A 27906-nucleotide genomic window follows, 5' to 3' on the forward strand; every position below is an offset into this window, starting at 1 on the left:
ATCCGGGACGGGGAAAATTCGTAGTTATTCACGAAAAACAACGGATCTAGCTATCCGACAAAATTACTAGTCGGCGATTGATTTGGCCAGGCCTCATCCATGAAGATGATCACATTGATAGATCGGTTATTACAACTGTATCCTTCAAGTTCAGGGTAGGATTCTGATCAATCGAAGAAAGAAAGAAAGAAAGAAAGAAAGAAAACTAACAGAGGCCAGCAAGACTTAGGATTCCTATCCGTAAGCTTACTCCATTCCATAGAGGTAGATGTGGAGGGAGACAGAGCCGCCCATGGAATCCAGGCAGGCGGCTTCGACCTGCTTACTGTCTCGTGTAATGGAAGGATCTGGGCCGTTCATCTCGTGATCTCTCTTGTTTGAGAGGTAAGACGATTCGTACAGAAAATTGAAGTACCCAACATATTGTAGCCACGTGTACTCTTGCGCTTCTCATCTCTCTTTCACGTTCTGTCTCTCATTCAGCGTGCTTCTCCTCCGATTTCGCTCCTTGATCCCGTGATTAGCTCTGTAAGGATAAATTTATATGCAAACATTTTTTTTCTTCTTCAGTTTGTTAGACTAAATTTGGTCCGATCTGCAGCCGTCTTCTCTGCGATTTAACTGGTTAATCTCCTGTTCGCGTTCCTTGGTGTCCCAATCCTGTGGTTTATTATTGTTTCGAGATCTTTGTGGTATACTTCTGGGGGTTTTAGTCCGATTTTGTGATTTTAGGTAATTCGTTGATATATTTTTGGGAGTTCCCCTTGGTAGCCAATTGTCGGGAAAAATCAAATTTTGCAGAATGACCATCTGTTGGAATTACTTCATCAATATTTCAGTCCGAATTAAATTCTTTCTGGTTTAAGAAATGATACTTATCGATTACTTGGAGTTGTTCGATGCGGTACTGCTCAAGTCTTGGATTTCTTTCCCGTCTTTTCGTATTGGAGAAGGCTCTTTGTTTCCATTCTGTTGTTTAATGTTCAATATGCCGACCGAATTATCGAGTTCTTTAAGTTCTCCTTCATTTAGAGTTCCATTTGTTCCATATATATTTAGCTACCACACTCGTAGGATAGTTAACTAATGTGACATTTTGAATTGTCATATCCTAATAATTATCTGTATCCTTTGTTCTTCTGCGATATGTCTGTGGTTCTCAAGACTGTGGTTCTTGTGGTCTTGAGGTACTATTTTTGAGAAATTATAATGCCAAGTATTTGCAAAGGTCTCTTTTTCATTTCCTAACTGTGGTTTTTTATGCATTGAGAGGGCATAGGCTGTTGGGTTTTTCTCGGCCTTTGCGATGGCAGCTGCGTCTGCTCACTGTCCACTTGGTAGCAGGGGTCTTTTTCCTGAGGAATCGAGGTTCCATTGCTTCAGATTTGGCTTCTCTGGGGTTCCTCATTACTTGAAAAAGGATTCCTTGAAACTGGTTTTATACCCATGTTCCACACCTACTTCGCTTTCAAAGGTAAGGATATCTGTTTCTTACTTATTAATGCAAAGGTGGACTACTAAGTTTTTGATCCCCAAAGCAAGAGTTGGCTTGTGTTTTTTAATATGTTCTATAGCCGAAAATTTTAGTTTATGCACAGATATATATAAAGGATTGGTGTATATAATGCAAATCTCACAGAGAAGCAAGAAGATGCAGTCCATGATAAAAGAAAAGGGACAATATTAAAAAAAAAAATCTACATTAGATAAAACCAGAAAGAAAAACAAGCTAGAATTGTCTTAATTGAGCAACCTCTATCATTCCTAAACTGTCGGGCTATTAGTTTTATACTTTAGTGAAGAACTCTTTAATCCTTACTTGTCACCCTTAATCTATATGTAAGTTAGAGAAGGAGAACAAATACTTTACTGATTGTGCCTTGAAGCTTATGTTACTTAGGAATAGGCAATATGGGAGACCTTGAGTCTAGAAATAATCAGTTAAAGAAGGAAAATTTTAAGGAGGCAAACTTTTGAAGTTTGATCTATGGCACTGTGGTAATTCTGAATGTTACTAGTATGCAATTTTTGTGGTCACGCTTGATTCTATTCCAGTTATGGAAGATGTCTGATGGTTCCTTTTCCTTGAATGATTAAAATAAGACATTTGTGCTTTTTTTATTGCATCCTCCTCTTTTACAGCTACAGTTTCATCAATCTTAGCTGGACTACTTTTGTTCTAGGGGTTGTTTAAGAAAGTGAGAGCATTACCAGTTGTTGGTGATTTTTTCTGGGAGAAAGCACCAACACCCATACTGGACATGATTGATACTCCAGATCATTTGAAAGATCTCTCTCATAAGGTCCTTGGTGCAAGGCAATTGATATCACTCAGATTTTGTCCTGAACATTTTTATGATTCAGAATAAGGTGATAATTCCCATTTGTGACAAATTGCAGGAACTAAAGCAGTTAGCTAATGAAGTTCGAGCAGAGATTTCTTTCATCATGTCAAAGACACGTAGACAGTTCAAAGCCAGTCTTTCAGTTGTGGAGCTAACAATTGCTATACATCATGTTTTTAATGCCCCAGTGGATAAGATATTGTGGGATGTTGGTGATCAGGTATAAGCAACTTCTTTGTCTTCCTACTAATGACATGTTATTATATTGTAAATTTAGTCTTGTTGGGACTTCGATCTTAAGCTTATTTGTTTCTTTAACAGACATATGCACATAAGATTCTCACAGGAAGACGTCCTCTCTTTCATACACTTAAGCAGAAAGATGGCCTTTCAGGTTTTACATCTCGAATTGAGAGCGAGTATGATGCATTTGGTGCTGGGCATGGATGCAATAGCGTTTCTGCGGGGCTTGGTACTATCTTGGGTCATTGCTTGTTGTTTAAATCTGGACTTGATAATGATTTATGTCTTGGAGTACGTTAAATTAATATACATGTTGGTTGTGTTGTCAAATCATGATACTGTCATCGACTGTGGATTCTAAAATCTATGCCCTTGGTTTATTCTTACTCTTACCATTGCTTGCTTCTGACCGTTCATTGTATATTTTGACAATTTGAGGCATGCAGTATTAAACTTTTAGTTGACAATATCTAGATGTTAGAAAGGTTATACATGAAATTTAAGGCTTTAAGCTACTATTTATCCATTTCACTGGGGACTTCCTCTGTCTACTACCATAACTTGTGGTTGGATCAGTATATTAATCTATAAGCCTTAGCATTAAGAAATTAGATCCACCTTTCATGTGTAAGAATAACTTGTATGATTTGCTCTTTTTTTGTAATTTTCTCTTGTCAGGATTCTATGATTGACTCCTTAAAAGTAGTGGTAGTTTTACATAAAAGCTGTTGAACTGCAATAGTTTGTCAGGATTCTATGCTCATCTTCTAACAAAAGAACAACAAGGCAACAAGCTATATGTATTTGTTTGATGTCATGTCACTATTATGTGTCTGGCTTCGTTATACTTTATTTTGATGAATTTTTCCTTTCCAAGTATCTGTCGTTCTTCCTTCTGAAAATGTAAGTTACACAAAATTAAATTACTCTGTTCCCCAGGCATGGCAGTTGCAAGGGATATAAATGGACAGAAGAGCCGCGTTGTGACAGTTATAAGTAATTGGACAACAATGGCTGGTCAGGTTTATGAGGCAATGGGAAATGCTGGCTATCTAGATTCGAATATGGTAGTAATTTTAAATGACAGCCGGCACTCATTACTTCCTAAACCTGATGAAGGACAAAAAATGACTATCAATGCCCTCTCTAGTACTTTAAGCAAGCTTCAGTCGAGTAAATCATTCCGGAAATTCCGAGAAGCTGCAAAGGTATCAACTAGTTTTCCCTTTAAATGTGAAGAGAATGACATCCTTTGTTTTGCTTACTTGCCCATTGGCAAACAAACTTAGTTCACCAGCACACTAGACTAACTGAACTCTGTACATGTCTATGTTATGATTTTAAGAACGGTCTCTACTTTCAATTCAATAAATCATTTCACAGGTTCAGAGAGACTGCAAATTTATTGGCTACTTTTCCTCTTAGATGGGAAGGAAAATAGCAGCATTTATTTGTTACCTTGCCATCAGCTAACAGAATGATTTCATCAGCATCTCAATCTCAATGGACTAGAAAGCTTTTGCAATTCTGTAACCTTTTATGACAGTAATGTACTTTTGAATGATAAAGAAAGCCTCAGTGTATATATGGATCCAACTTTCCTGTCAAAATTGTGGCCTGCAAATTGGTCGGCAGCTTCTTCTTCTTCTTCTTCTTCTTCTTCTTCTTCTTCTTCTTCTTTTCTGATAGATACTCTATTTCCTCAACAACATATGGTCTGGTCAATTTCCTATATTAGCTTGTACATTCTGTGGGTTGAACTGTTCATTTTCTGTCACGAGACCAGGAATCCATCACTGGTCCGGCAAATACATGGCTCCTTAATATTTTAAAAGCGAGTAGCTTTGTAATTACTGGCATTTTATGATCACATGCATCTATTTGGATTTCATCAAGTATACTGCCCTACAACTTGTACATGAGGCTTGATTTACTATTTATTTTTCATTTGTTTGTGCTGATAAATTGTTTTGTCAGGGTGTTACCAAGAGGATTGGTAAGGGAATGCATGAAATTGCAGCCAAAGTTGACGAATATGCCCGTGGTATGGTAGGTCCTCTTGGATCAACCCTCTTTGAAGAACTTGGATTGTATTACATTGGGCCGGTTGATGGACACAACATCGATGATCTAATTTGTGTACTTCATGAAGTTGCAACAATGGATTCTACCGGGCCAGTATTGATTCATGTGATAACAAAGGATGAAAAGGAATCAGAAGATAATTCTAAAGCTGAGACAAGTCCCGAAAACTGTGGTATGGATTATTGTTATACTTGAAATAATATTTTGCAGAATTGCACAATGAGGGGTTAGTCACATAGTCATGGAAGTTATGCTTTATACTCATCGAGTTTGCTAATACCAGATCCCAAAATCATGGGCAGAAGCCTCTCTAGGACATACAATGACTGCCTAGTTGAAGCTTTAGTAGCAGAAGCAGAGAGAGACAAGAAAATTGTGGTGGTCCATGCAGGCATGGGAGTGGATCCATCACTTCGGCTGTTTCAGTCCAGATTTCCAGACAGATTTTTTGATGTGGGTATGGCAGAACAACATGCTGTTACTTTTTCCGCTGGTTTGTCCTGTGGGGATTTAAAGCCATTCTGCATAATTCCATCTTCATATCTTCAGAGAGCATATGATCAGGTATTTTGTCCATCTTTCTTTATCAGTATTCAGTAATAACAACAGAAAGTTGCTTTCACTTGGAATCTTGCTGATTATCTATCTATCTATCTATCTATCTATCTATCTTGGTATGGCTTTTATCATTCAGGTATTTGCTTCGTAAATCAGTAGTAATAGGTTGATTGCAAGCTTAGTTTAAGATCTTTGCCTTTTGGAGAGAGATGTCAGCAGAAGGCCCTGCAATTTTGCATGACATTTGATCGCAAGCTTTTTTTTCTTTTTTGGCAGATCATCCAAGATGTTGATTTGCAAAGGCTACCTGTGCGATTTGCAATCTCAAGCGCAGGGCTGGTGGGATCTGATGGCCCAACCCAGTGTGGGGCTTTTGATATAACGTTCATGTCATGTTTACCAAACATGATTGTGATGGCACCATCAGATGAGGATGAACTCATTGATATGGTGGCCACTGCTGCATGTATTGATGACAGACCTGTTTGCTTCCGTTATCCAAGGGGTACCATTGTGGGGATAAATGGTTCTTTAAATTGTGGGACTCCCCTTCAGGTAAGCTTCCTATTTGCTTGTTTGTTATTCTTATCCTTCACAACTTTGGTTTTCGTTAATATTCCTACATGTTTGTTCCTAATTCCCACTCTTCTTACTTGTCAGATCGGGAAGGGGGAAATTCTTGTTGAGGGAAAAGATGTAGCTTTACTGGGGTATGGAGTGATGGTTCAAAATTGCTTGAAGGCTCAATCTCTTCTTGCCTCCCTTGGTATTCAAGCAACTGTTGCTAATGCAAGGTTCTGCAAGCCGCTTGACATTGAGCTTGTCCGAGAACTATGCCGAGAACATGAGTTTCTTATTACTGTTGAGGAAGGAACCATTGGAGGCTTTGGTTCCCATGTCTCACAGTTCATCTCACTGGACGGTTTACTTGATGGAACAGTCAAGGTAACTATTTCTCTCACCTTTGTCAATCATCCATTTAGGAAAGAGAGTAGGTACATTTGTCTACTTAGCATATGATTTGGCACATTATAGTCAGTGTATTCTCCTGCCTTCTGTGAACCTAAGATTTTCACGTATGTTTAAGTACACCATCTGTTTACCAAGAAATTATTGGTTGCATTGCATATATATATATGTATGTATGTATGTATGTATACATCTAAGAGAATCCTTTTGTGCCCTTTGCCTATGTTATAAGTAGATCTCTGTGCTTTTAATAGTCCAGATCTTGATGTATTTTCTATTCTTGATAAACAAAAACACGAAATCTAATGGCATTGTTGTTGAACTTCCAGTGGCGGCCCATCGTATTACCTGACAGATACATCGAGCACGCGTCCCCAAGACAGCAGCTTGACATAGCCGGCCTGACTGGTCATCATATTGCAGCCACAGCGTTGAGCCTGCTTGGACGAACTCGTGATGCACTTCTGTTGATGAAGTAAGATTGTGGAGTAATAACTTTCATGCTGCAAGAGTAACATTTTTACCGATGGGCCAATGGGAACAGATAGAGGAGAAGAAGCCATGCAATTGCATGCTTATTCATTTGTGCTGCAAATTTAATCAGGATTTCCTAAGCTGCCGAAGATTTTATCAGACAATCTGGAAATGGTCTTCTCCTACTGATTGCCTGAGTGGGAGAAATTATGCGAGAAAGGAATTCTTTTGTTCTCGTGTTTTATGACACCACTCTCGTGTAGATGTATGTGTATTTGTATGTGCAGAGGTGAGCGGAAGAAATTTTGTAATTAAAAATAGCAGTAAATGATGACTATTATAATATTTAAAAATATATGGTCACTTGTTCATTGTTGAATGCTCCACAACCTTTTCCAACAGCAACACCATTTCATCTTTCTTAAACTTGTTGCGAGTAGTTGGCATTGTATTTACCAGGAAATTTAAAAGAAAACCAAGAGATAGCAACAAGTTATATATATATTAAAGAAAATAACTGATGGAGCCAAACAGTAGGAGATTAATAAAATAAAAATGTCAACTTAGTGGTTTGACTTAAATCAGTATAATATTCCCAGTGTTAGGTCCGAATCGAGATTCCATAATATTTCGAGCACCGGAGTCGTCAGAAAACAACGTACGTATCCTTGTTAGCAAAGATCGGAGCAGATGTGATGACGAGTACTACCCACGTCTACTTCATGGTTTCTCTGTCGTTCCATGTATCTGGTCTAGTCTCTCCTCCGCACATCCACCTACATCCATCCAAACACGACCACATCACACGTTTATTCCGTAGCCCAGAGCCGGCCGCCATGCTTATCTGTCCAGTGCTACTCTATTAACCTACTCTTTAACTTTAACGCGTCATGGCTGAGCTGTATTTTTCTGGTCTATTGGAAGAAAGTCAAAGATGGGACATTTTAAACGCATTTTGCTTCCATCACCAGCTAAAATTCCAAAACTCAGGTGTGCGCTAGACGTTAGCCAGAAACAAATACGATTTGATTTCTTGAAGCTGTTTTGTGTTTCATGCATTGCAGCCGATCCCTCCCGACTTGCTCGGAAGCGTCAGCTGGGACGCTTTTCCACCCCAAGTATTCTGTCAAAAGTCAACTTTGCGCTTCCGGATACCTCGCAGGATAATTTTCTCTTCTTCTTTTTTTTTATCTTAGAAACGTAAAAGATGCTGTAGACCTGAATTAGAAGGACAGAACGGAAACTAGTGTCTTTCGCACCTTCTTTATGATGATGATGTCTTAATTATCACTGGTGCATCCTTTGAGTTGCTTAGTGCAATGAATTAGGCTCCGTGTAGCTATTGTTCTTTGACCAACTAAAATGTCAATGAAAGCAAATTCAGTGTCTATTTTGTAAATCATACGCCTCGCTCCACGCGTATCTCTATGACTAATGCCTTGTGCATTAGGTTAGCAAATTTATGGTCTTCACTTAGCTTAGGGTTAAGATTTCTCATAAGCTCATTAGTGTGGCAAATTAGAAGGATCTTGTGGGGAGAGTGTCTAGCAAGCTAGCTGGGTGAAAGAGATATTCCTTCTCTTTTGTTGGTCAACAAGTTCTCGTCAATTTTACTATGATCTCTATCCCTAATTTCTAACCTGGTTCTACTTGGGTGCCTGAGTCTAGCCTTGGCCAAATTAACTAGATTTCATAGGGTTTCGTTTAGGCTAAAGGAAACAGCAGAAGGGTCTCCACATGGTTAATTGTGATACTATCATTAAGCAAAGGTTGTGAGTCAAAATATGGTACTTGTTTGAAGGGTCCTCATAAGGGCTCCTCATAGGTTCTGGAGGGCTATGTGTGCTACGGCCAGGCAATTAAGGCTAGGGTTTAAACATTTGACCGAGGTCTAAAGCCTCGATTAATATACTAAATGGTCATTGATGCTGTGATATACCTCTAAACCTAGGTCCTTGTTGTATCCTTTTAACTTTATGTTCATTGATTAGAATATGATTGGTCTCATATTGAGGGCGATGCTGATAAATTTAAAGTTATCATAGTTACTAATATATGGATGATATAGAAGGCAAGAAATTGGTTGTGCTTTGAACGCCTTAAATCGAGCACAAATTGACAATGTGGCTTAAGCAAACATATGACCAAAGAGTACTTTGAGCATGGGGAAATAATAAGCACCGCTAAAAACAAAGTCATTAGGGTCCGCTAGAGCTTGCCTCCATAGGACGTGATTAAGATTAACGTTGATGGATCTTTTGATCCAAGTGAGAACTCGACTAGGATTCGAGTCATATCCAGGTCAGCCAATGGTTCCCCTATCTTCGTCAAAGCGAAGGCTACCACCATCTCTTCCCCACTAGAAATTTAAACCCTTCCTATTAAATACAACCTCTCTTTAGCTGTCTCCTTCCAGCTAAAGAGAGCCATCATTGAAGGAGTTTCATCTGAAAGAGTTTTATCTGAAGTCATAACCGCTATTAGCAGTGCATAAGATATTCCATAGTGAATAAGAGGCATAAATTCTTGGATTTGTTCTTTCTTATTATTATTTTTTCTCTACTTGTAATTTTGTCTATTCCTACTTAGAATATAATTGGGCAACCGACTATCACTACCCATTTTAGTAAGACTAGAGATTTTTTAGACAGTTCCGAGTGCTCAAAGACTAATTTATTTTTTTAGCAGTGCTAACAGCTCATTCTTTTATAAAATAAATGTTATGATGACTTAAATAATAGTAGTCATAATTCCTAGTGATCGAGATTCCATAATTCCTAGTGATCGAGATTCCATATATTGGAAGTCCAAAGTCGTCGAAAACGACGTACGTGTCCTTGTTACCAAAGATTGGAGCATTAGAGCAGATCTAATGACTACCCACGTCAACTTCATGGTTTCTCGTTCCATTTATCTTTCTTCTACTCTCCTTCACTCATCCACCAACATCCATCCAAACACACAACTGCATCACACCTTTATTCCGCAGCTCAGAGCCGCAAGTCATGCTTATCTCTCTCTCTCTCTCACACACACACACACAGACACACATTTCCAGTTACGAGAAACGAACCGTTTGATCGACGTTTGAAGCTTTGTAGAACACGTCACTGAGGAAATTAATGCCCCTTGGAATAATCTCTCTTGCACGACGCAAACACCATGAAACATCACTACTGCGTCCGACTCAGCACCTCACCATAGACTAAAACCTATTGGAAGATTCTGGCCACCCACTAGCTCCCAAGTTGTTCCCTTTTTTGAGTTTTTGACCAATCTAGCCATATTTTTAACCCAAATATAATTCACCTCAAACTTATTACTAAAATAAATCAGTAGCTAAAATGCTAAAATAATTCAACATGTTACTAAAAAAAGTTTTAAAAATAAATTAAAGTAAAATTTAGAGAAGCTATTGTTTTTCTTTTTTGCAATTCTGAGCTTAGTTAACCGAGGAGAATATCTAGCAAGCATAAATATTTTTTATATCTTCATGATAATATATATTATAATTAAAGTAGATAATCGAACACAGATTAAGTCGCGACACTATATATTTTTTATTTAAATTTCTAAATATAATTTTCTTATTTAAGGTCCAAACGAGTTTCAAAATTTTTACATTCATTCCTTTAATCTTTATAATAAAATAGTATACATTCAAAATAAACTATTGGTCAAAAATTGAGTTTGGTGATTTAACTGTTTAAGTTAAATTGGGTAAATCGCTAACCTCTTGGCATTTGTATTTTGTAGTTAAAATATTTAATAGTTTAACGTTTTATGTATGGCTATAATAAAATATATCTATTTTGATATTAATTTTTAAAAAAAATTAAAGCGGGCTAGTTTGGTCAAATACTCACTTCTTTTTTTTCTTGGCTGAAGTCCGCTAGTGCTTCTCTTTTAGTTTACTTCGTGGCTGAGCTTTCCTCTGATCGATTGCAATTGATGGTATGATCAACTCACAAGAAAAACGAGCTCCAGCCTTACATTACTGACACTTTTCTATTGTTCTGAATGATAAGACTTATCTTGGAAAGTGAAAGTCACACGACTCATATGAAACTAGGGGAACTCCTTGTGAACAAGTGAGCAACTCTGTGCATCCTTGCCATACACCTATTAGAAACTAGTGCAGGTATTTCCTTGCCTCCTGTCGGAAGAAAGTCAGAGGCTTTTACTTGTAGACACACTAATTATACATCAAGATGGGACATTAATTTTGAACGTATTTTGCATCCATCAATCACCAGCTAAACTCGAAAACTTAGCTATATGATTTGTCTCCACTTCCACTTACGAAGAAATACCGCGCTATACGTTCGTCCTCTTACGTAGGGCACCTTTTCTTGAGGCTGTTTTGTGTTTCATGCATGTCAGCCGATCCCTCCCGACTTTAGTTCAGCGCCGGAAGCCTCAGTTTTGGCAGGCTTTTCCACCTAATGCCGCTGCATGCTTCACAGTTGAGTAGTTAGGTTACTTTTTGTCAAACGTACAACTTTGCCAGCTGATCATCAGATCCATCCCTCTTGGGCTTCCGGATTCCTCGCAGCATTTTCTTTTTCTTTTTTTTTTCTTTTTTTCTTCCTCTTCTTCTTTTGAAAAGGATAGTTTTTTTAAAAAAAAAAAAGAAAAAAAAAAAAGAAAAGTCTTGGAAATATGGTCACAGACGTTGTTTCATTAGAAACGTAAAGATGCTGTAGGCCTAAATCATCAGGACACTGCTGAATAGCAAACAAAACACTACAGCAGCACAAAATAGTCTCATGTGCACCTAAAGACCACCAATATGAATCAAACATTCACAAACATTTAAAAAAATATCACTCCACCAGCTACAAGATGTCAACGAACTATCTCAGTCCAGAGAAAGATTACAATAAAAACCTTCCTTCATTAATTGCAAGATACTTACATTGCCCATCGAACACAAACAGGGGGATGTACTTTTATTCCTAAATTTTGCATCTCTTGGTCCCTATTCCTCATTGCCAACTCATATATATATATAGATATAGAAGACGGAAGACAGATAACACCGCCTATCTATTTCGACTGTTGCCCTAACTAAGGTTGACCGCCTTCTAAGACTCTCCTGTATACAGCAAAAGGGAGACTGATCCCGGAATGTACGGCGGTCGATATATATATATATATATATATATATATATATTAGATGTAATATCGTGGGTCCGTACGATTCATGCGCGGATGGACGGTGATGATCAATCGATCGGTCCGCTTGGGGGATATGACCACACGGTAGTCGATGTGCTACAGAGCCACACGCGGCCCCCTACTTTGGCGAGATAGCTGCGTACACCGAAGCCGACGCCAGCGCCAACACACCCGAGCTGGGAACCACCAGCCTATTCCGCGAACCTTCACCTTCACCTTCACCTTCACCTTGCATAGGGCCAGAGCACGTAGGTGGGCCCACCGCGAATCCCGGGGTCTAAAAAGCGATAGGAAGGCTGAGGAAGAGAGAGGCTCAGGAGAAAGACGAGCTTCTTCCTCTTCCTCTTCCTTCCTTCTCCCTCTAGTGTTTTTTTTTTCTTAACCTCCTCCGGCCTCTCTACGGTCTGGCCGAATACAAACACTCACCCTCCTTCTCCATCGTCTGCCTAGGGTTTCGTCTGCTCATTCGCTTGAGCTCCCACGGGAGGAGCGGAGCACCTTTGACTGGTTGAGTTCGTATGTGGATTTTTCGTTTCCACCATTGTTGCTTATTTGCTTCCGATTTCTATTTCATTTTCCTTATTCTGATCGATATCTTCATGGTGTTCAAGAACGGTATAAATGTAGTTTTCGTTTCATTTTCTGGTGTCTGGTTTTCGTTGTCTCCAACTATGAGGTTTAGATTTGAAGGCTATAAAAAGAAAGATATAGATTGGAGATTAGATTGGAGATTTCCTTGAGATTATTCCTTCTTTGTTACGGCATGTGATTTATAGTGATTTGAGGATTGACAGCGGTCTTTTGGTTCTTCATGTCCTGCATCTGTTTTCTCTTTGGTAGGACAAGCATGCACAACTCCTTAATGTCCTGAATCTGACTATTTTCTTTCCTCTTGGATTATTCTGTGCTATAATATTGTCTCACAAGTTCGATTACTTAGATCATTCTATTTTCCTAGTTGCTCTGAATGCTATGATTCTTCCTTTGAGCGTGTTCTTAGTCAAATTTTCTTTTTCTTTTTTTTTAAGTTGTAGAAGTTACAGCCCTCTCTTTGCATGCATGTTCTTAATTTCTTCGGGCCCTGCGTAACTCTTTCTACTTTCTCCTCGCATGTTTGGCAAACTTTCTATTTCTCAGTTGGTCATCATGTAAGACAATCGTTTGTTTGCTGTTTAATATGAGTAGTCTCGGCTTCTCCTGTACCTTTTAATGTTGAATTCTATGGCTTTTTATTTATAGTAAATTCCCCGTATCTCATTTTTCTTGGAACTTTTCGTTCAGACATGGATCTTTTGAGAACCCCATTCCGGGGGATTGTCAAGGATGTCAAAGGAAGAGCACTCTGCTACAAGCAAGACTGGGTTGGTGGGTTTCATTCTGGCTTCAGGTTCGACCACTCATACTCCTCTCACGAACTATGCCAAACGGGTCATAGTTTTCTTCTTCTATGTTGCTAACATCTCTCATTTGTGGATTTCAGAATATTTGCGCCCACTATGTATATCTTTTTTGCCTCAGCACTTCCTGTCATTGCCTTCGGCGAGCAATTGAGTAAAGATACTGGTGGGTGCTCTTCCTAATCCTGATAAGATATCTCTGAGTAAACCAAAGCTGCTTGGTTTCATCATCTTCTTTATTCTTATGCTCTAGTACTAATAACTTGTCGCGGTGATTCAGATGGAGCACTGAGCACAGTTGAAACATTAGCCTCTACTGCTATCTGTGGCATCATGCATTCAATACTTGGAGGGCAACCCATGCTGATAGTAGGAGTTGCGGAGCCTACTGTTATCATGTACACGTACTTGTACAATTTCGCCAAAGGGCGGGCCGATCTGGGAGGGCGACTATTCTTAGCTTGGGCTGGATGGTGATTAATAGCAATGAACAACTTTCTTTTCTTTGCTGACTTTTTTCTCATTTTCCTTCTAACGATTTGGTTTTTCTTTACTGTTGATAGGGTCTGCATCTGGACTGCTTGTATGCTATTTATCCTTGCAGTATTCAATGCTTCTGCTGTTATTAGTAGATTCACGAGAGTTGCAGGAGAACTATTTGGGATGTTGATCACAGTTCTGTTCATTCAAGAAGCTATTAAGGTATATATATTCTCTCAGTTTTCTTGATTTTGTAGCACCTGATAGCCAAATATATAAACGAGCATACTTCTCCATTGTAAAATTGTTCTTATCTGTAGGGAATAGTGAGTGAATTTGATGTGCCTAAAGGTGAGGACCAAAGTCTTCCGCGCTACCAGTTCCAGTGGCTGTATACAAATGGGCTACTGGGCATCATATTTGCTGTTGGCCTGCTGTACTCCGCCCTAAAGAGCAGGAGGGCAAGGGCATGGCGATACGGCACAGGTTCGCGAAATATCCTCATGTATCAAACTTCATATCAGAAAGCCTGTATAATTGATCATTCGTCGTCTAATTGATGACTGCAGGGTGGCTTAGAAGTTTCATTGCTGATTATGGGGTTCCTCTAATGGTCCTGCTATGGACAGCGTTCTCATATGCAGTTCCAAGTAAACTCCCTTCCGGAGTTCCCAGGAGACTTTTTAGCCCGCTTCCCTGGGAATCCAAGTCGATTTACCATTGGACTGTCGCTAAGGTAAATGAGCTTGTGGCGGAATAGTTCTTCTCCTCAGGCTTCTTGATTCCCCATTTAGAATGGCAAAAAGGTTTCTGTAATCCACAAATTCTGCTGCAAATTAATTAAAAGATGAGTGAAGCATACATAGGTCAATCTGCATGCTTACTGTAGATTCGAGTCATATCTCAAGAGTAGGTCTGCTTAGTATTACGTTGTCTTCTATTGTTGTTCTAAAGATGAACTTAGCTGCAAATACCAGAATAATTGGAGCTAAACTTAGAGGCCTAACATAAATGCCATAATACGTTGTCTACTAGAGTATAAATAGGAGGATTGATTCTCAATTCACCCCCACATGATATGTAATCTGAATATCTAATTAGATTGTTTGTCATCAATGCATCTGAAAACAAAGGACTGAACGAGATCAAATGTACGTAGGCGTACTCCTAGTAAAGTTGAAGGAATTCCTTAAACCTACCAAAAGGTCTCCATACTTAACTAATCTGTCAAGCTTACAGCTTCTGTATACTGAATACTTTGCAAATTAAACCTGCAGGACTTGCTGTCTGTTCCTCCTGTATACATATTGGCTGCTTTTGTGCCTGCAGTGATGGTTGCAGGGCTTTACTTTTTTGACCACAGTGTTGCTTCACAAATGGCACAGCAAAAGGAATTTAATCTGAAAAATCCCTCTGCCTATCATCATGATATTTTTGTCCTTGGCTTCATGGTATGGCCTTTTGTTTTATTTCATTTTTTATCACCCATTGCACATCGGGATCTTATAAAGATCTATTCTTTCCTTTTCTAATATAAACAAAATATTCAGGTCTTGATTTGTGGCTTGATTGGGATACCCCCTTCAAATGGTGTTCTTCCACAGTCTCCTATGCACACGAAGAGTCTAGCTGTTCTCAAGCGACAGGTTTGTTGAACAATCTGAAAGATTTTTTTTTTTTACTATAATATTGATCCACAGAAATATGCTTAGTTTTCAGTTTCTCTTGTACGTTTTAGTTACTCCGAAAGAAGATGGTTCAAACTGCCAAGGACAGTATTAAAAAACAGGCTAGCAACTCAGAAATTTATGGAAAAATGCAAGAAGTTTTCATAGAAATGGACAAAGGACATGTAAGTGCTCAGAATATCTTTTCTTTTTTTTCTTCTAGTCATCTTCATTACTCTTCATTACTCTTCTAGTAATCAATGGCTTCACTTCAGGTTATCTGTCTCCTCAAAATGCAAGAAGTTATTGTAGTAAAGTGGAATTTTGCTTGATCCATAGATCAAAATTTTAACATGATACCTTATGCAGGCTATTTCAGTCGATAAAGAACTGAAGAACTTGAAGGATGCTGTCATGAGTAATGAGAATGGTGCAGGGGAGGGAAAAGGACCATTTGATCCTGAGAAACACATAGATGCTCATTTGCCTGTTCGGGTAAATGAGCAGAGATTAAGCAATTTATTGCAGTCCCTCCTAGTAGGTGCCTGCATTGGAGCTATGCCCATCATCAAGAAAATACCGACTTCGGTCCTCTGGGGCTACTTCGCCTACATGGCCATTGACAGTCTTCCTGGGAACCAGTTCTGGGAAAGGATATTACTTTTGTTCATCACCCCTCACCGACGCTACAAGTAAATCTCTTACTGCAATTTTTCAAGTTTAAGTTTCTTCCATGTCTGCAATGTATCTTAACTTGATATTTTTTTCAGGATCACTTATGTTTATCCTTAAGATTTTGCCTTAATAATCCTATCTTATTATCATGTAATGAAATGCAGGGTTCTTGAAGGTGACCATGCATCCTTTGTGGAATCAGTTCCCTTCAAGCAAATTGCTGCCTTTACACTTTTTCAAATTGTATATTTCCTACTGTGTTTTGGAGTGACATGGATACCCATAGCCGGAATTCTTTTTCCCCTGCCGTTTTTCATTCTAATTGCCATCAGACAGCATTTTCTTCCGAAATTCTTCCATCCATATCACCTTTGGGAATTGGATGCTGCTGAGTATGAAGAAATTGCAGGAGTGCCTCATGCTCGTAGCCTCTCATTTACGGTATGAAATTTGAATGATTGAAGTACTTAGTTCTCTGGATTACTGTCACATCCTCACGTTTCTGTAGACAAGTTTCTAGCCAATACATTTTTATCCTACCAGTGTGTTTTACTTATCACAGGAAGGAGACGCATCTCATTCAGGCAACGATGGCATCAGAGACGAGGTGTGTGATGCTGAGATACTGGATGAACTCACAACTAGTAGAGGAGAACTTAAGCTCAGAACTAAAAGCTTCAATGAAGACAGGACGCTTCAGGTACTAACCCCAAGATGATTTCCACCACGCATATGAAAATTATACATATATATATATATATTGGTTCCTATTGCCGATACCATATGATGGGGTTTCTAACTAAAATATGAAGTACCAAATGGGCCTTCAGGATTTGTAGCTTAATATACCTCTTAGAAATATGTCAATACAGATGAAATATAGCTTTAAGCAAATCTAAATTTGATCGGTCGCATCTAAATTCATGTAAATATGACTGACTAAGTACTCCAAGTTTGCTGCTATATAGTCGATTGATGCTGTCTCGTGTTTATAATCTTGTAAAGCTCCTCCAGGCAATTCTTTCACATTCTCTCAGAATGATGAAACATATAATATTCTGCTAGATGTCTTGTGAGATAAAAATGTGCGGTTAGATTCATTTTACTGGTTACGCATTTTTGATTGCTCACATACCCTTCAAATTTGTTTTGCAGGTTTATCCTGAGATAAGTCCGCAGGGTGAGTGAATCAACACAACAACTAGACTGATCAAGGGAAGATTATGGGATTCCGAGATGACAGTGGTGGAAGCTCTTTCCGAATAAAAGCAACCAAAATAGAATATCTGATGCAAAGCCAAAAGAGAAGCAGGGTAACCTCATGCCGCTACTCAGTTTGCTATCACATACTAGAACTACAAATTGCAACTTGCTAGAACGGCGGAATAACAAGAATTTTGATGTGCAAGGGGATTCTTGTAATCACAACGTATAGGAAGATAATAAAGGAAGCAAGAAAAATGTATAAAGCTTAGTACCATAATGCTTACTGCCATTATTATGCCTTACAATAAGGATGATATTTAACTATTGAATTTTAATCGACCAGTACTCGTCTAGTATTTTATTTGGCTTATTACTTGCCCTGAGGCTGAAACAGCATATAGTATCCCATCCTTTTTTCTTTTGTGCCGAGCAAAATCACTTTCTCACTTTCCTAAAACTACTCAATTTCTTTTATTTCAATGTCTATTCTAAAATAAAAAAAATAAAAAAAGAGATGCATTTATCACTATGATGTCATTAATTTCAATAATTACTTATTTGATCAAGCACTAATAAGTCATAAATATTTAACATATAATTGACTTTAATATAAAGTCTCACCAACTTCTTTTCCCCATTTCTCATCAACCATTCAATTTATGCTAGTCTGGCTGTGAAGATTTGCAGGTCATGCTCGTGTTCAAGTAAGACATTGAGCTAATTAAAGAATACTAGGTACAGGGGCTTAGTTAGACCGCCTAATCTAAGAGATTTTTTTCCAAGATGGATTGACATTTGTTTTTTTTTTTTTTTCCGTAGTATGAAAAGATCCGGATCTACGTAGATCTTATCCGAGTTCATAGACTAGTTGGCCTCTAATCTATAGAGTGGTATGGTAAACCCCCCCCCTCCCCTCCCATCTATCCTTGAGACGTCCACTATTCTCATCCTTATCCTGCGCAGCATATTCAAATCCGCGTGCCAAATATTCCAGGAACGTATCGAAGCCAACTAGAAAATTTTACCACGTGCCCGCCCTGTGAACAGGACCAGACCGCCCACCACCACGGGGATGGAAGTTGTCAGAAACAAACAAATGAACAGCCAACGTCGCTCATCTCTCGACCACCAAAATATCCTCCCTCTGTAATTGCCGTCCAAAATTTTAACAGGAAACTCTCATTAAATCCCAAATAACGAAGCAGCTAGCTGCCTCTCCATTACGCGGGATCCTTTGACCATTCTTTGAAAGAAAAGCGCACGAGGCCATGAAGAATAAACGAACGACGTTGGCAGGAAGGAAAGCAGGGGGCGTGGGCGTAAAAGCGAAAAGTCCTCCAAGCTGACCGCTGCTGGATCACCGCCACATTAGCGGCCTTCCCTTCACCCACCTTATATCCCATCCACCCATCGTCTGTCTCCCTTTACAAAAAGGGCTCCTTCCCTTCCTCCCTCTCTTCAGACAAAACTAAAAAAACTACCAAGAAATACGGAAAAAGAATCTTGCCGACTTCTGCCCCCTAGAATGGCATCTGCCCTTGTCTTCTCCTTCCATCCCCCGACCGTGATCCGCGCGTCGGCGGCCTCGGGATCCGAAGGGCACGTGCGGACCCACAGGGGAGGCGGAGGAGGTAAGTGGTGGGCTCCAATCTTCGGCTGGCCGTCGGATCCGCACTACATCGGTGGTGGATCGGGAAAGACGGAGGAGGAGCACGACGAGGTGACGCGCCGTGCGCGGCGGTTCTCGGCGTTAACCGAGGAGAAGGCTCGTGAGCTGCGCATGAGGATGATGGAGACGGAGACCTTCCACGACGCCATGTATCACTCCGCCATCGCCTCCCGCCTCGCCTCCGACCACCCTCGAAGATCGGGACTCTAAAAGGGTTGCAAATTTAAATCCTCTCTTCTTAAATCTATATTCATCCTTCTCTCACCCCCCCTTCTGTACTATATTCTTACGAATTCTTGGACTACGCAACGAATAATATGCTGTAAATGTTACCAAATTTTCGGACTTAAAAGAAAGGAGTAATATTGTTTCTAATGCCCCTCCGTCTAATTAAGGTCCGACGACGCTAGCAAATTCAACGCTCACTACTTGCATAGTTAAGCTGTCGAAAGCTTACACAAGTCAGTCGTTAGATTCCATGACTCGGTCTGCTATCTTGCTTTTAGTTGAGTTTATAAACTATTATGATGTTTAATTATAAACTAATATTGTATGTAATATAAAGTTAAAATTAAAGTGAAAGAAAATAGCAAAATTGCATGGAAAATAATGGATAGAAAGAAGTACCAATACGGCAATACACAAATAATATTTTAATTACTTTTTATAAAAAAAAAAGTGCAACCATGTTAGCATACAGTGCATGCAGATCTTTTGTCATGTAATGCAAACATACTTCCTTACATTGCGGACGTATTTCTGTGTATATTTAAATGCAACACTGACTTATATATAGAGAGCGTGGACTTTTTACTATTCAATGCGAATATATCTTATTGCCCTGCAGATAAATTGTTTCTATATATTTGTGCTGACATAATTACATACATATGTATGCGAAACTACTGACATACTTCCCCACATATTTAAATGTAATGCGAACTAATATAGATATTATGAATTTTTTTTAACCATGCAATGCGAACAAAAAATGAAAAGGGAGATAAAGAGAGGAGTACATAAAAAGATTGAGAGAAAATGAGAATACCATAACTTTTGAGAGAATAGATAGAATCCAATATCATGAGTGACTTAAGAGTGTTGACCTCTTGCGGGCAAATATATTAAAAACAATTTTTTATTAATTTTGTGGTATAAAACAGGATAAAAAATATTAGTAAACTTGTATTAAAATAACTGATTATTTTATTACTATACTATTATAAAAAGGCTATACGTTTTGCTTATTCCACAAATGAACAGAGCTGGGATATAATATAACTCCTAAACTCCTAAACCTGGTTAGTTATGCTCGTTTCTTAATCTTGAATAGAGAAGCTTAAACCAATTTAGAAAAATGATGTTTAATTATAAATCACTTTAATAATGACATAAAAATTAATAAATTTAAATGATATTGTATTAAATAACTAAAATATCCTTTATAATGGATGAGTAGACTGAGAAAGAGTGAAGGATTAAATTAAAAGTTAATTAAAGTGATGTCTTTTCAAAGACAAAATAGTAATTAAATAAATAAAACATATTGGATGGAACAAGAGAGAAAAGAGAAAATTGGGTTTAACTTAATTGTCCTAAACTAGTTTGAAATAAACTATTATTTGGATCTAACTTAACTGGTTTTAGAATATGTTTAAACCACATCCAAACATGTTAGCTTTCATTACATTACCATATATGGCTCAACATATTCTCACAAAATATCAGCTTCAATCCATAATAATCCACAGCAAACAATAATAATGATGATCATCATCATAATCACAAGCCCCCCAACTCTAGCTAATCTCGCTAAATTAAGTTGCTGATTAGTGAGAAAATCATTTAAACAGTTCGCACTTTATCAACAAGTCAGGAAGTAACTATATTCACCAAAGCAAGTATCATCATAATGCCACACCTGTATGAAGTTTTGTGATAATGGAACAAAAATTCTCTACTCGATAGACAGGCCCAGAACTAACAAGAGAGTGACAAACTTTCTCAAGCTAAGCTCTCATTTAATAAATTATGGAGTCGGGAACCTTGATGTTGAGACTGACTTTATGAAAATATAGATCACAAAAAAAAAAGGAAGAGATTGCGCATGCTCAATCTCATATAAATTCGGCAGCAAATACTTGTTGTTCTACTTAGGAATCCAAAGGAGAAAACTGACAACAAGATGTAGATGCAATAATGTTTTGAAAGGATAGCAATCATATTGTTGCTGCAGCACTGATATAGATGGGCAGAAGTTTTGTGTATATCATCAATTATTTAAATCATATAAAAGCAACTGAAGATTTCAAGAAGAAAGCAAGTAAGACTGGAATGGACATACACTAACTGAAGCTCTTATGAGGAAACTGTTCTGAGTTCATACTGACGCAATTCCAAGTCAGATCAAAATCTGCGGTCAATACAACTTGAATAAGGGGCATTTGAATCACCCATGCAATTCACTTGCTCTCGATGTCATATAAATCAGATCTAGAAGAATATCAAGGATAAGCAAATCATAGGATTTATCCATTAAATTGTTCCTGACATAGTTCCACAAATTAGATATATGAAAATGCCATGCCAAAATCATAAGGCATGGGCTACAAACTAAAATAAAGTGGAAATCAACATTTCATGAATATGGGAAATAATTAGTTAAGTGAAGAAGCTCATGACCAATAGAGAACAATACAATTGAAAGATTATAAATTCGTCAGCGGTAACTTAAGTATATCCCATAACAAGATGTTATACAACTTAAATAGAAACAGTGAAAACAAACAATTCACACAAGCTAGTGCGTAAAATTTCAATTGCATAGTCTAAGGCTCTGTTTTAATTGAGTTTACTGGTTGAACAAGGCTAACTAAACTTATTTCTTAGGATTTATAGGGTTTTAGGGGAGGTGGGGGATTGAAGATGCAAGAGAAGTATGAATAAGATTTCACACCTCCACCCTTAAACTATGGTTTCACACCAAACTATTTCATTAAACCCAAATTGGAAACAAATAGGTCTTTATATAATTCCTACAATGATAATAAGCGAAAAAACACCCTAAACATATGTAAAAAATAAATGCAACCCTAAACACCAAATAAATAAAATATAAAATATAACCAAGATCCCTACTGTCCTCCTGGAGGGATCATCAACTCAAAAAATTATTAATATTAAATTTGTAAAACATTATTGCAAGTCATTTCAGGGGTAAAATAATAATTCGAGGGGAATGCATATTTAGACTCATTTATATTTTTCGCTCTCCTCTTTCACCTCTTGAACTTGGCTAACTAAAAATTAGGGTCTAGTTACTGAATATGCCTATGGGACCCTAACCAAATTCAGAGACTAACCCAGACCTCATTCCAAATGCCACCTAAAAAACCAGCTAATTTCAGATCATTTACTGCTATGGTACCCTTAAACTTTTCTTTGTAGCATCTCTATATATACTGTTGAAAAATCCTCTCTAGATATAAGTAACTTCTAGTTAGCCTTCACACCAACAGGGAGGTATTCTGGATTTGTGGTTGAAGCCTTTCCGCCGCCCCCTAAAGCAGATAGACATCCTCACTGGTTGTCATCAGCTCCTCAGAGTTGGAAGCTATTTGTCTGAGGAAAGCACTAAATCTTATTACCAGTGCTTCTACATCTTTGGGATCAAAGAAAAAGCAATGATAATAATAATAAAGTTTTTGTTTCCCCCCAAATATGCCTTTAATGTCTCTAAGTGCAACAGAATTTGGGAAAATAATAATTCTACTATCAAGATTTTATTACATTCTTCTAGGCTTCCTGAATTTAAGGGATTCGTAAATCGGTAGCTGCGCCAACAATATAACATATAGGTGGAATGGAAAATCAGGTAAATTGCCTCACAAAAGTTAAGGTGAGTATTACGTCAACAACCTTAGCCCTATAGCTTAAAGGTTTACGAGAAGTACATAGGCGACTCTAAATGTTCACATTTCATGATGATGATCTGCCCATACTTTCATGTAAACCTAGTGTCAATAAAATGTGATTAATTGTATCCTTTATCCTTCAATGACAAAGCCACATCTACAAGGGAGCCCTCTCCCTCTGTCCAAATTTCCAGAACTTGATATCAAAGAGGATCATATTTAGTCACATACTGAAGGATATAGCCTTGGCCCCTAATTTTAATATAACATAATCCATTCGTCAGGCTGCATCCCCAAAATTAATGAAAAAAACAATTAATAGATCGTACTGCTCAGGTCAGGATCATCTGAAAAGTAAGACACTTTCTTCAAATGACATTAAGTTTGATGCCTTGATCTCATAGTTGGCCCATGTGAGTAATTAACAACAAATTGCCCTCGTCTTCAAAGTCGAATTAAGCAGTAAATAACTAAAGAACTCCGATGCCTGCTGCAAAGTCTGAGGATCCTTAATTTAATCTATACTGATAATTGCAGTTTATATAAGTTTGATCAAATAAAAGGATCAGAAAATTGAGTCGGCATAGAACAAAGACAGCAGCCGTGAATGAGTTCCAGAAAAGATTGTAGCAGATTAGAGTAAATTATCAACCACGAATAATTTCACGAGGGAAACTACGTTAGATATATGACTACATACAAAACCTAAGACAGGTAAAGGATACATCAAGTACGTTCCATGAGCAAAAGCTCCTGCTAGCACCCCGAAGAACAACCGGTCCCTCATAACAGGATTACGCCTCAACGCTATTCGAACTGTCAATATTTTTTTTTAGAAGGAAAAAAGCATCAGCAATCGATAACCCTAGCGTAATTACAAAAACACCGATAGCCGAATTAAGCAGTAAATAACGTACTTAGGGGAAGAATGGGAGCGTAGACAAGAGGCACCAAGAACTTAAAAGGAGGTCCGTTGCGTTGCTTCCTCACGGCGACATTTCTTCGTCAAACATCCAGATAAGAACAAGAAGCGATCTAGATCGTATAAGTACATAGAAACGAAATCTAGTTCCTACTAGCAACAGATGAGATGGATCGAGAGGTAAAATTACCCAGTGGTGAAATCGGTTGAAGAAGCCATGGAAACCCTAGCGATCTGATCTCTGGTGGAGAAGTTTGAGACGCCGAGAGGAAACCCGTGGGCTTGGAAGATCTCTCTTCTCTCTCTCGCACCCGCCGGTTTCGTGGACCAGAGACTAGAGTTTCGCTTTCCCAGTGAGATTACTGGATCCGACCCGTACTCCGGATCCGACCCGCATACATCTCTCGTCTGAGCCCGCTTGCGTCTTACTTGGTGCTAATCTGACCTATTAAACTAGAAAGATTGTAGATAGTTTCTTGTCCGATACCTCGGTTTGATACTGACAATGAATAAATATTTCTGTGAGTCCTTTTTATGCCACATCTCTGAGTATTTATTTATCTTCTCTTTGAAATAAATAATGTGAAATTAAAGATTAGTATATGAATAGTTTCCTGTTAGGATTACAAGATTCCAAGGTGTGTGATCCACGAAGTTGCAATTTTTGTGTCTTCTCCTCCATATGCCAGATATTGCACGGCGACGCAGCAAATAATTGGGAATCGATTGGTGGTCTGCTCATCATCTCTCCCTGAGGCTGAGGCTGAGGCTGAGGCTTAAGCTCCCACCTCCTACCGCGCGAGTTGACGATAGGTCAACTCATCATCTCCTTAATTGAGGTGTGTCGTGTCGTGTCTACCAAGTGGGAGGAAGAAGAGGGCATGCAGGAAGGTCACTAATCTCGGCCTCGAATCTGTTAGTACTACAAATTAAGATCAGACCCACATGGGAAAGTGCTCAGAAATTGGCTAGTTGAGGCATGTCATGTGGGATTAGGTCTGCTCGACTAAGTATCCAACTATTACTTAATAGAATATTAGTGGCGCCAAAATTGTCTCCTCACTCCTCACTGAAACAATAGAGTCAGTCTTAACCTATCTGCTTGCTTTAATTTAATTGCATTTTAACTCTTAGTATTAAACCAACTGGACTATATTCAAATAATACTGGTCTCTTCGCATCGTATGCGGCAGGCATGCATATGACATAAAATATGCCTAAAGTTTTCGCAAATTTGCTAATATATTCGTGTCATCGATCTTATACATATGTACTGCAGTTTGTTTACCATATTTGTCCATGGATAGAAGACAATACCTCCTTGCCTAGATAATAATCAAATATTAATTAATGCCATTTGATTTGATTTGCTTCATTGTCATAAGTTGTTTATAACAGTCACATGTGCTCAACCCGGCCCACATGCGTTTCCCTGATTAATCAGCACATGACAACCCTGCGAAGAGCACATGATCCTGCAATTATTTCTGTGTCATGACCGGACTGAAATTTGGATTATAAATATGAGAATTAGATGACCCATCCATCGCCTCTGAGAAAGCCTCCATCTCCTCATATTTCGACTGAAGGTTTAATTTCCTTTTTTTTTTTTTTAAAAAAAAAAAAAAGTAAAGAAGAAGAAGAGGGGAACGATATTATGTTGCGGTAAACTATAGACGGACCGACCTTACCATTGTCTTCACAGTGACACGTGGACGAAGCTGTTGGGACCCACATTCAAGTTACGAGTGTCTTTACGCCTGCCGTGTGAAGTGGACAAGTGGGCGAGTAGACAATAAGTAACCTTCTGTTTTAGAATACGCCAAGATCATTGGCACATCGACAAGACGCTGCATTTTAAATTCGATGGCAGTTTCAAAGATAAGTGCAAATTCATGGGACTTTTGTAAAGCGTCATCAATATAACCCCGGTGTGAACCCACAGTCTATCACATCATCTCTACACTTCCATCTCTTATCCCTCTCACCCATCACTATGAGAAATCTAGCCATTTTCGGATCGTTCTTGCTATTAAGTACGATCTTTCAGGTGGCCGTCGCCTTCATCGATGGTAAGATCCCATGGCTTATTTTTCAACTAATCATCTGACTCTTCGTTACGTTCCTATTTTCTCATATCCTCAGTCATGGAGCTTTCCTGTTATCTAAACCAAACTGTTAACTTCAATGCATTAGTTAAGTTCAATAGGCGTCCACTCTCAGTATTCGGACAACAGTCTTATGTATGATAGAATAATTAAGAAAAAGCACCTCCTAGATGAAGTGCCACACACACACACACATATATATATATTATAAATTCAAGAACTGATTCTATTCATTTTATACATCTATATCTATCATATTATTTAGCTAATTATTTTTTACATTTGTTAATTTGCATTGGCAGGGCTGTTACCAAACGGAAATTTCGAGCAGAGGCCGCCGTCCTTTGAGCTGAAGGGAACACAGGTGATGGGCCGCGGCGCCATCCCATCTTGGCAGATCTCCGGGTACGTGGAGTACGTGGAGTCGGGGCACAAGCAGGGCGACATGCTCCTCGTCGTCCCCGAGGGATCCTACGCCGTCCGATTGGGCAACGACGCATCGATCAAGCAGCGCGTGAAGGTGACACGCGGGATACGCTACTCCCTCACCTTTAGCGCCGCCCGCACGTGCGCCCAGGAGGAGAAGCTGAACGTGTCGGCCTCGTCGCAGTCGGGCGTCTTCCCCATGCAGACTATGTACAGCAGCAATGGATGGGACTCCTACGCTTGGGCTTGGATCGCTAAATCCGATGAGGTCGAGGTCGTCATCCATAACCCCAACGTCGCTGAGGACCCGGCTTGTGGTCCTCTCATCGACTCAGTCGCCATGAAGGCCCTGTACACACCTAAGAGGACCAACAGTGCGTTAATTACTCCCTTTTTTTTCCCCTTTTCTTTTTTTTTTCAAAAAAACAAAAAACAAAACACAATTTACAATCTTTATATAGTGTAACTAATTTATAAAAAAAAAATACAGAGAACTTGTTGAAGAATGGAGACTTCGAGGAGGGGCCCTACATCCTCCCGAACACGAGCTGGGGAGTCCTCATCCCTTCCACAATGATAGATGATCACTGCCCTATCCCGGGTTGGATGGTCGAATCACTCAAGGCCGTGAAGTACCTCGACTCCACCCACTTCTCCGTCCCACAAGGCAGCCGTGCCGTAGAGCTCCTTGCCGGAAAGGAAAGTGCAATTTCCCAAGTCGTCCGCACCGTCCCGCACCGCTCTTATGTACTTACCTTCACCGTTGGTGACGCCAACAACGCCTGCATGGGGTCACTCATGGTCGAGGCCTACGCCGCCAAGGAGTCCATCAAAGTCGCCTATGAATCTAAAGGAACCGGTGGGTTTAAGCGAGCAATGCTCCGATTCCGGGCTACGGGACCCCGCACGAGAGTGGTGTTCTGGAGCTCATTTTATAATACCCGGAGCGATGACCTTAGCTCGCTGTGTGGCCCTGTGATTGATGGTGTCAAGTTGGTGAGCGTTCGCCACTAGAAGTGAACGTAGAGAGAGAGAGAGCTCACTAAAGGTTGAGGAGGTGGTATTTGTTGCTCCATCAATTTGATGATTTGTTTACATCGTATCTAGATATATTATTTTCGCATCGACTGCTAATTCTTTCACAATAAACGTTGATCGGTTTAGTCTTCTAGGCTTCTAGCTAGGCTACTTATTGATTGGCGGGAAAGTTTACGACCACCTTAATAATTCACAGACCAGGTCAAAATATTATGGTGTAAGTTGTGGGTTAAATTATGTTGATGACTTAATCACATTTATTTTAAAATTCTTTTTTATTTTCTATTAGAAAAGAGACATCGAATTATCTTTAATCTAAATTATAAATACTACCCAAATTATTACAGAAATAACTTCAATCACAATTGCTCTACATTTAACTAAAGTTATTTTAAAAATTATCTCTCACTCTCCTACCATCAACCTATTTCATTCCACACCCTTAAAAAAAATTCCCTCCCATTTTCTTACTCAATTATAAATAGGAAATGCATATCTATTAAGTATTCCCTAGATACATATAATAAATAAGAACACTTGATTTAAATT

At 38.8% G+C, this 27906-nt stretch overlaps 5 protein-coding genes across 12 annotated transcripts; 4 read left to right on the plus strand and 1 right to left on the minus strand.

Moving 5' to 3' along the window:
* The first annotated feature begins 30 nt into the window (after positions 1-30).
* Positions 31-7053, plus strand: LOC140768295 (probable 1-deoxy-D-xylulose-5-phosphate synthase, chloroplastic). 8 transcript variants are annotated; one of them, XM_073108537.1, is made up of 12 exons: positions 31-384; positions 484-528; positions 1280-1474; positions 2184-2303; positions 2401-2565; positions 2667-2817; positions 3528-3796; positions 4566-4845; positions 4957-5237; positions 5508-5786; positions 5892-6176; positions 6530-7053. In XM_073108537.1, the coding sequence occupies exons 3-12, from the start codon at positions 1307-1309 to the stop codon at positions 6677-6679; spliced, it is 2148 nt and encodes a 715-aa protein (XP_072964638.1). In that variant the 5' UTR covers positions 31-384; positions 484-528; positions 1280-1306; the 3' UTR covers positions 6680-7053. The 8 variants fall into 8 exon arrangements, with proteins under 8 accessions (XP_072964638.1, XP_072964639.1, XP_072964636.1 ...); XM_073108538.1 differs by lacking the exon at positions 484-528; XM_073108535.1 differs by lacking the exon at positions 31-384 and having other exon boundaries at positions 396-1187.
* A 4916-nt stretch (positions 7054-11969) lies between these two features.
* Positions 11970-17639, plus strand: LOC140768485 (boron transporter 4-like). The gene is made up of 14 exons (XM_073108768.1): positions 11970-12371; positions 13137-13242; positions 13336-13418; positions 13533-13725; positions 13816-13954; positions 14053-14218; positions 14302-14468; positions 15010-15183; positions 15283-15378; positions 15471-15584; positions 15769-16091; positions 16239-16515; positions 16637-16774; positions 17230-17639. Exons 2-14 carry the CDS (start codon positions 13139-13141, stop codon positions 17260-17262), a joined length of 2007 nt encoding a protein of 668 aa, XP_072964869.1. The 5' UTR covers positions 11970-12371; positions 13137-13138; the 3' UTR covers positions 17263-17639.
* Positions 17640-18805: 1166 nt separating this feature from the next.
* LOC140769303 (uncharacterized) lies at positions 18806-19159 on the plus strand. The gene has a single exon (XM_073109965.1). It carries the CDS (start codon positions 18806-18808, stop codon positions 19157-19159), a length of 354 nt encoding a protein of 117 aa, XP_072966066.1.
* A 1990-nt stretch (positions 19160-21149) lies between these two features.
* LOC140769061 (uncharacterized) lies at positions 21150-24158 on the minus strand. Its single transcript, XM_073109607.1, has 4 exons — positions 23976-24158; positions 23781-23863; positions 23589-23679; positions 21150-21442 (listed from the first exon to the last, which is right to left on the minus strand). Exons 1-4 carry the CDS (start codon positions 24002-24004, stop codon positions 21412-21414), a joined length of 234 nt encoding a protein of 77 aa, XP_072965708.1. The 5' UTR covers positions 24005-24158; the 3' UTR covers positions 21150-21411.
* Positions 24159-25552: 1394 nt separating this feature from the next.
* Positions 25553-27625, plus strand: LOC140768863 (protein BIIDXI-like). Its single transcript, XM_073109312.1, has 3 exons — positions 25553-25857; positions 26196-26693; positions 26810-27625. Exons 1-3 carry the CDS (start codon positions 25782-25784, stop codon positions 27331-27333), a joined length of 1098 nt encoding a protein of 365 aa, XP_072965413.1. The 5' UTR covers positions 25553-25781; the 3' UTR covers positions 27334-27625.
* Positions 27626-27906: the final 281 nt, after the last annotated feature.

The sequence above is a fragment of the Typha angustifolia genome, chromosome 10 (assembly GCF_048772165.1).
Source record: "Typha angustifolia cultivar Huaian chromosome 10, ASM4877216v1, whole genome shotgun sequence".
In the NCBI taxonomy this organism is placed as follows: Eukaryota; Viridiplantae; Streptophyta; class Magnoliopsida; order Poales; family Typhaceae; genus Typha; species Typha angustifolia.

Bases quoted from the DNA above. Each gene is read 5' to 3' on its own strand.
- LOC140768295 (XM_073108537.1), top strand. From the start codon at position 1,307: ATGGCAGCTGCGTCTGCTCACTGTCCACTTGGTAGCAGGGGTCTTTTT. The intron at 2,566-2,666 runs GTATAAGCAACT...TTTCTTTAACAG, and splicing joins TGTGGGATGTTGGTGATCAG to ACATATGCACATAAGATTCT. The intron at 3,797-4,565 runs GTATCAACTAGT...TTGTTTTGTCAG, and splicing joins AATTCCGAGAAGCTGCAAAG to GGTGTTACCAAGAGGATTGG.
- LOC140768485 (XM_073108768.1), top strand. From the start codon at position 13,139: ATGGATCTTTTGAGAACCCCATTCCGGGGGATTGTCAAGGATGTCAAA. The intron at 13,243-13,335 runs GTTCGACCACTC...TGTGGATTTCAG, and splicing joins GGGTTTCATTCTGGCTTCAG to AATATTTGCGCCCACTATGT. The intron at 16,516-16,636 runs GTATGAAATTTG...TACTTATCACAG, and splicing joins CTCGTAGCCTCTCATTTACG to GAAGGAGACGCATCTCATTC.
- LOC140769303 (XM_073109965.1), top strand. From the start codon at position 18,806: ATGGCATCTGCCCTTGTCTTCTCCTTCCATCCCCCGACCGTGATCCGC.
- LOC140769061 (XM_073109607.1), bottom strand. From the start codon at position 24,004: ATGGCTTCTTCAACCGATTTCACCACTGG. The intron at 23,864-23,975 runs GTAATTTTACCT...TGTTTGACGAAG, and splicing joins TCAACCGATTTCACCACTGG to AAATGTCGCCGTGAGGAAGC. The intron at 21,443-23,588 runs GTATCCTTTACC...ATATTCTTCTAG, and splicing joins GCTCATGGAACGTACTTGAT to ATCTGATTTATATGACATCG.
- LOC140768863 (XM_073109312.1), top strand. From the start codon at position 25,782: ATGAGAAATCTAGCCATTTTCGGATCGTTCTTGCTATTAAGTACGATC. The intron at 25,858-26,195 runs GTAAGATCCCAT...TTGCATTGGCAG, and splicing joins GGCCGTCGCCTTCATCGATG to GGCTGTTACCAAACGGAAAT. The intron at 26,694-26,809 runs GTGCGTTAATTA...AAAAAAATACAG, and splicing joins CACACCTAAGAGGACCAACA to AGAACTTGTTGAAGAATGGA.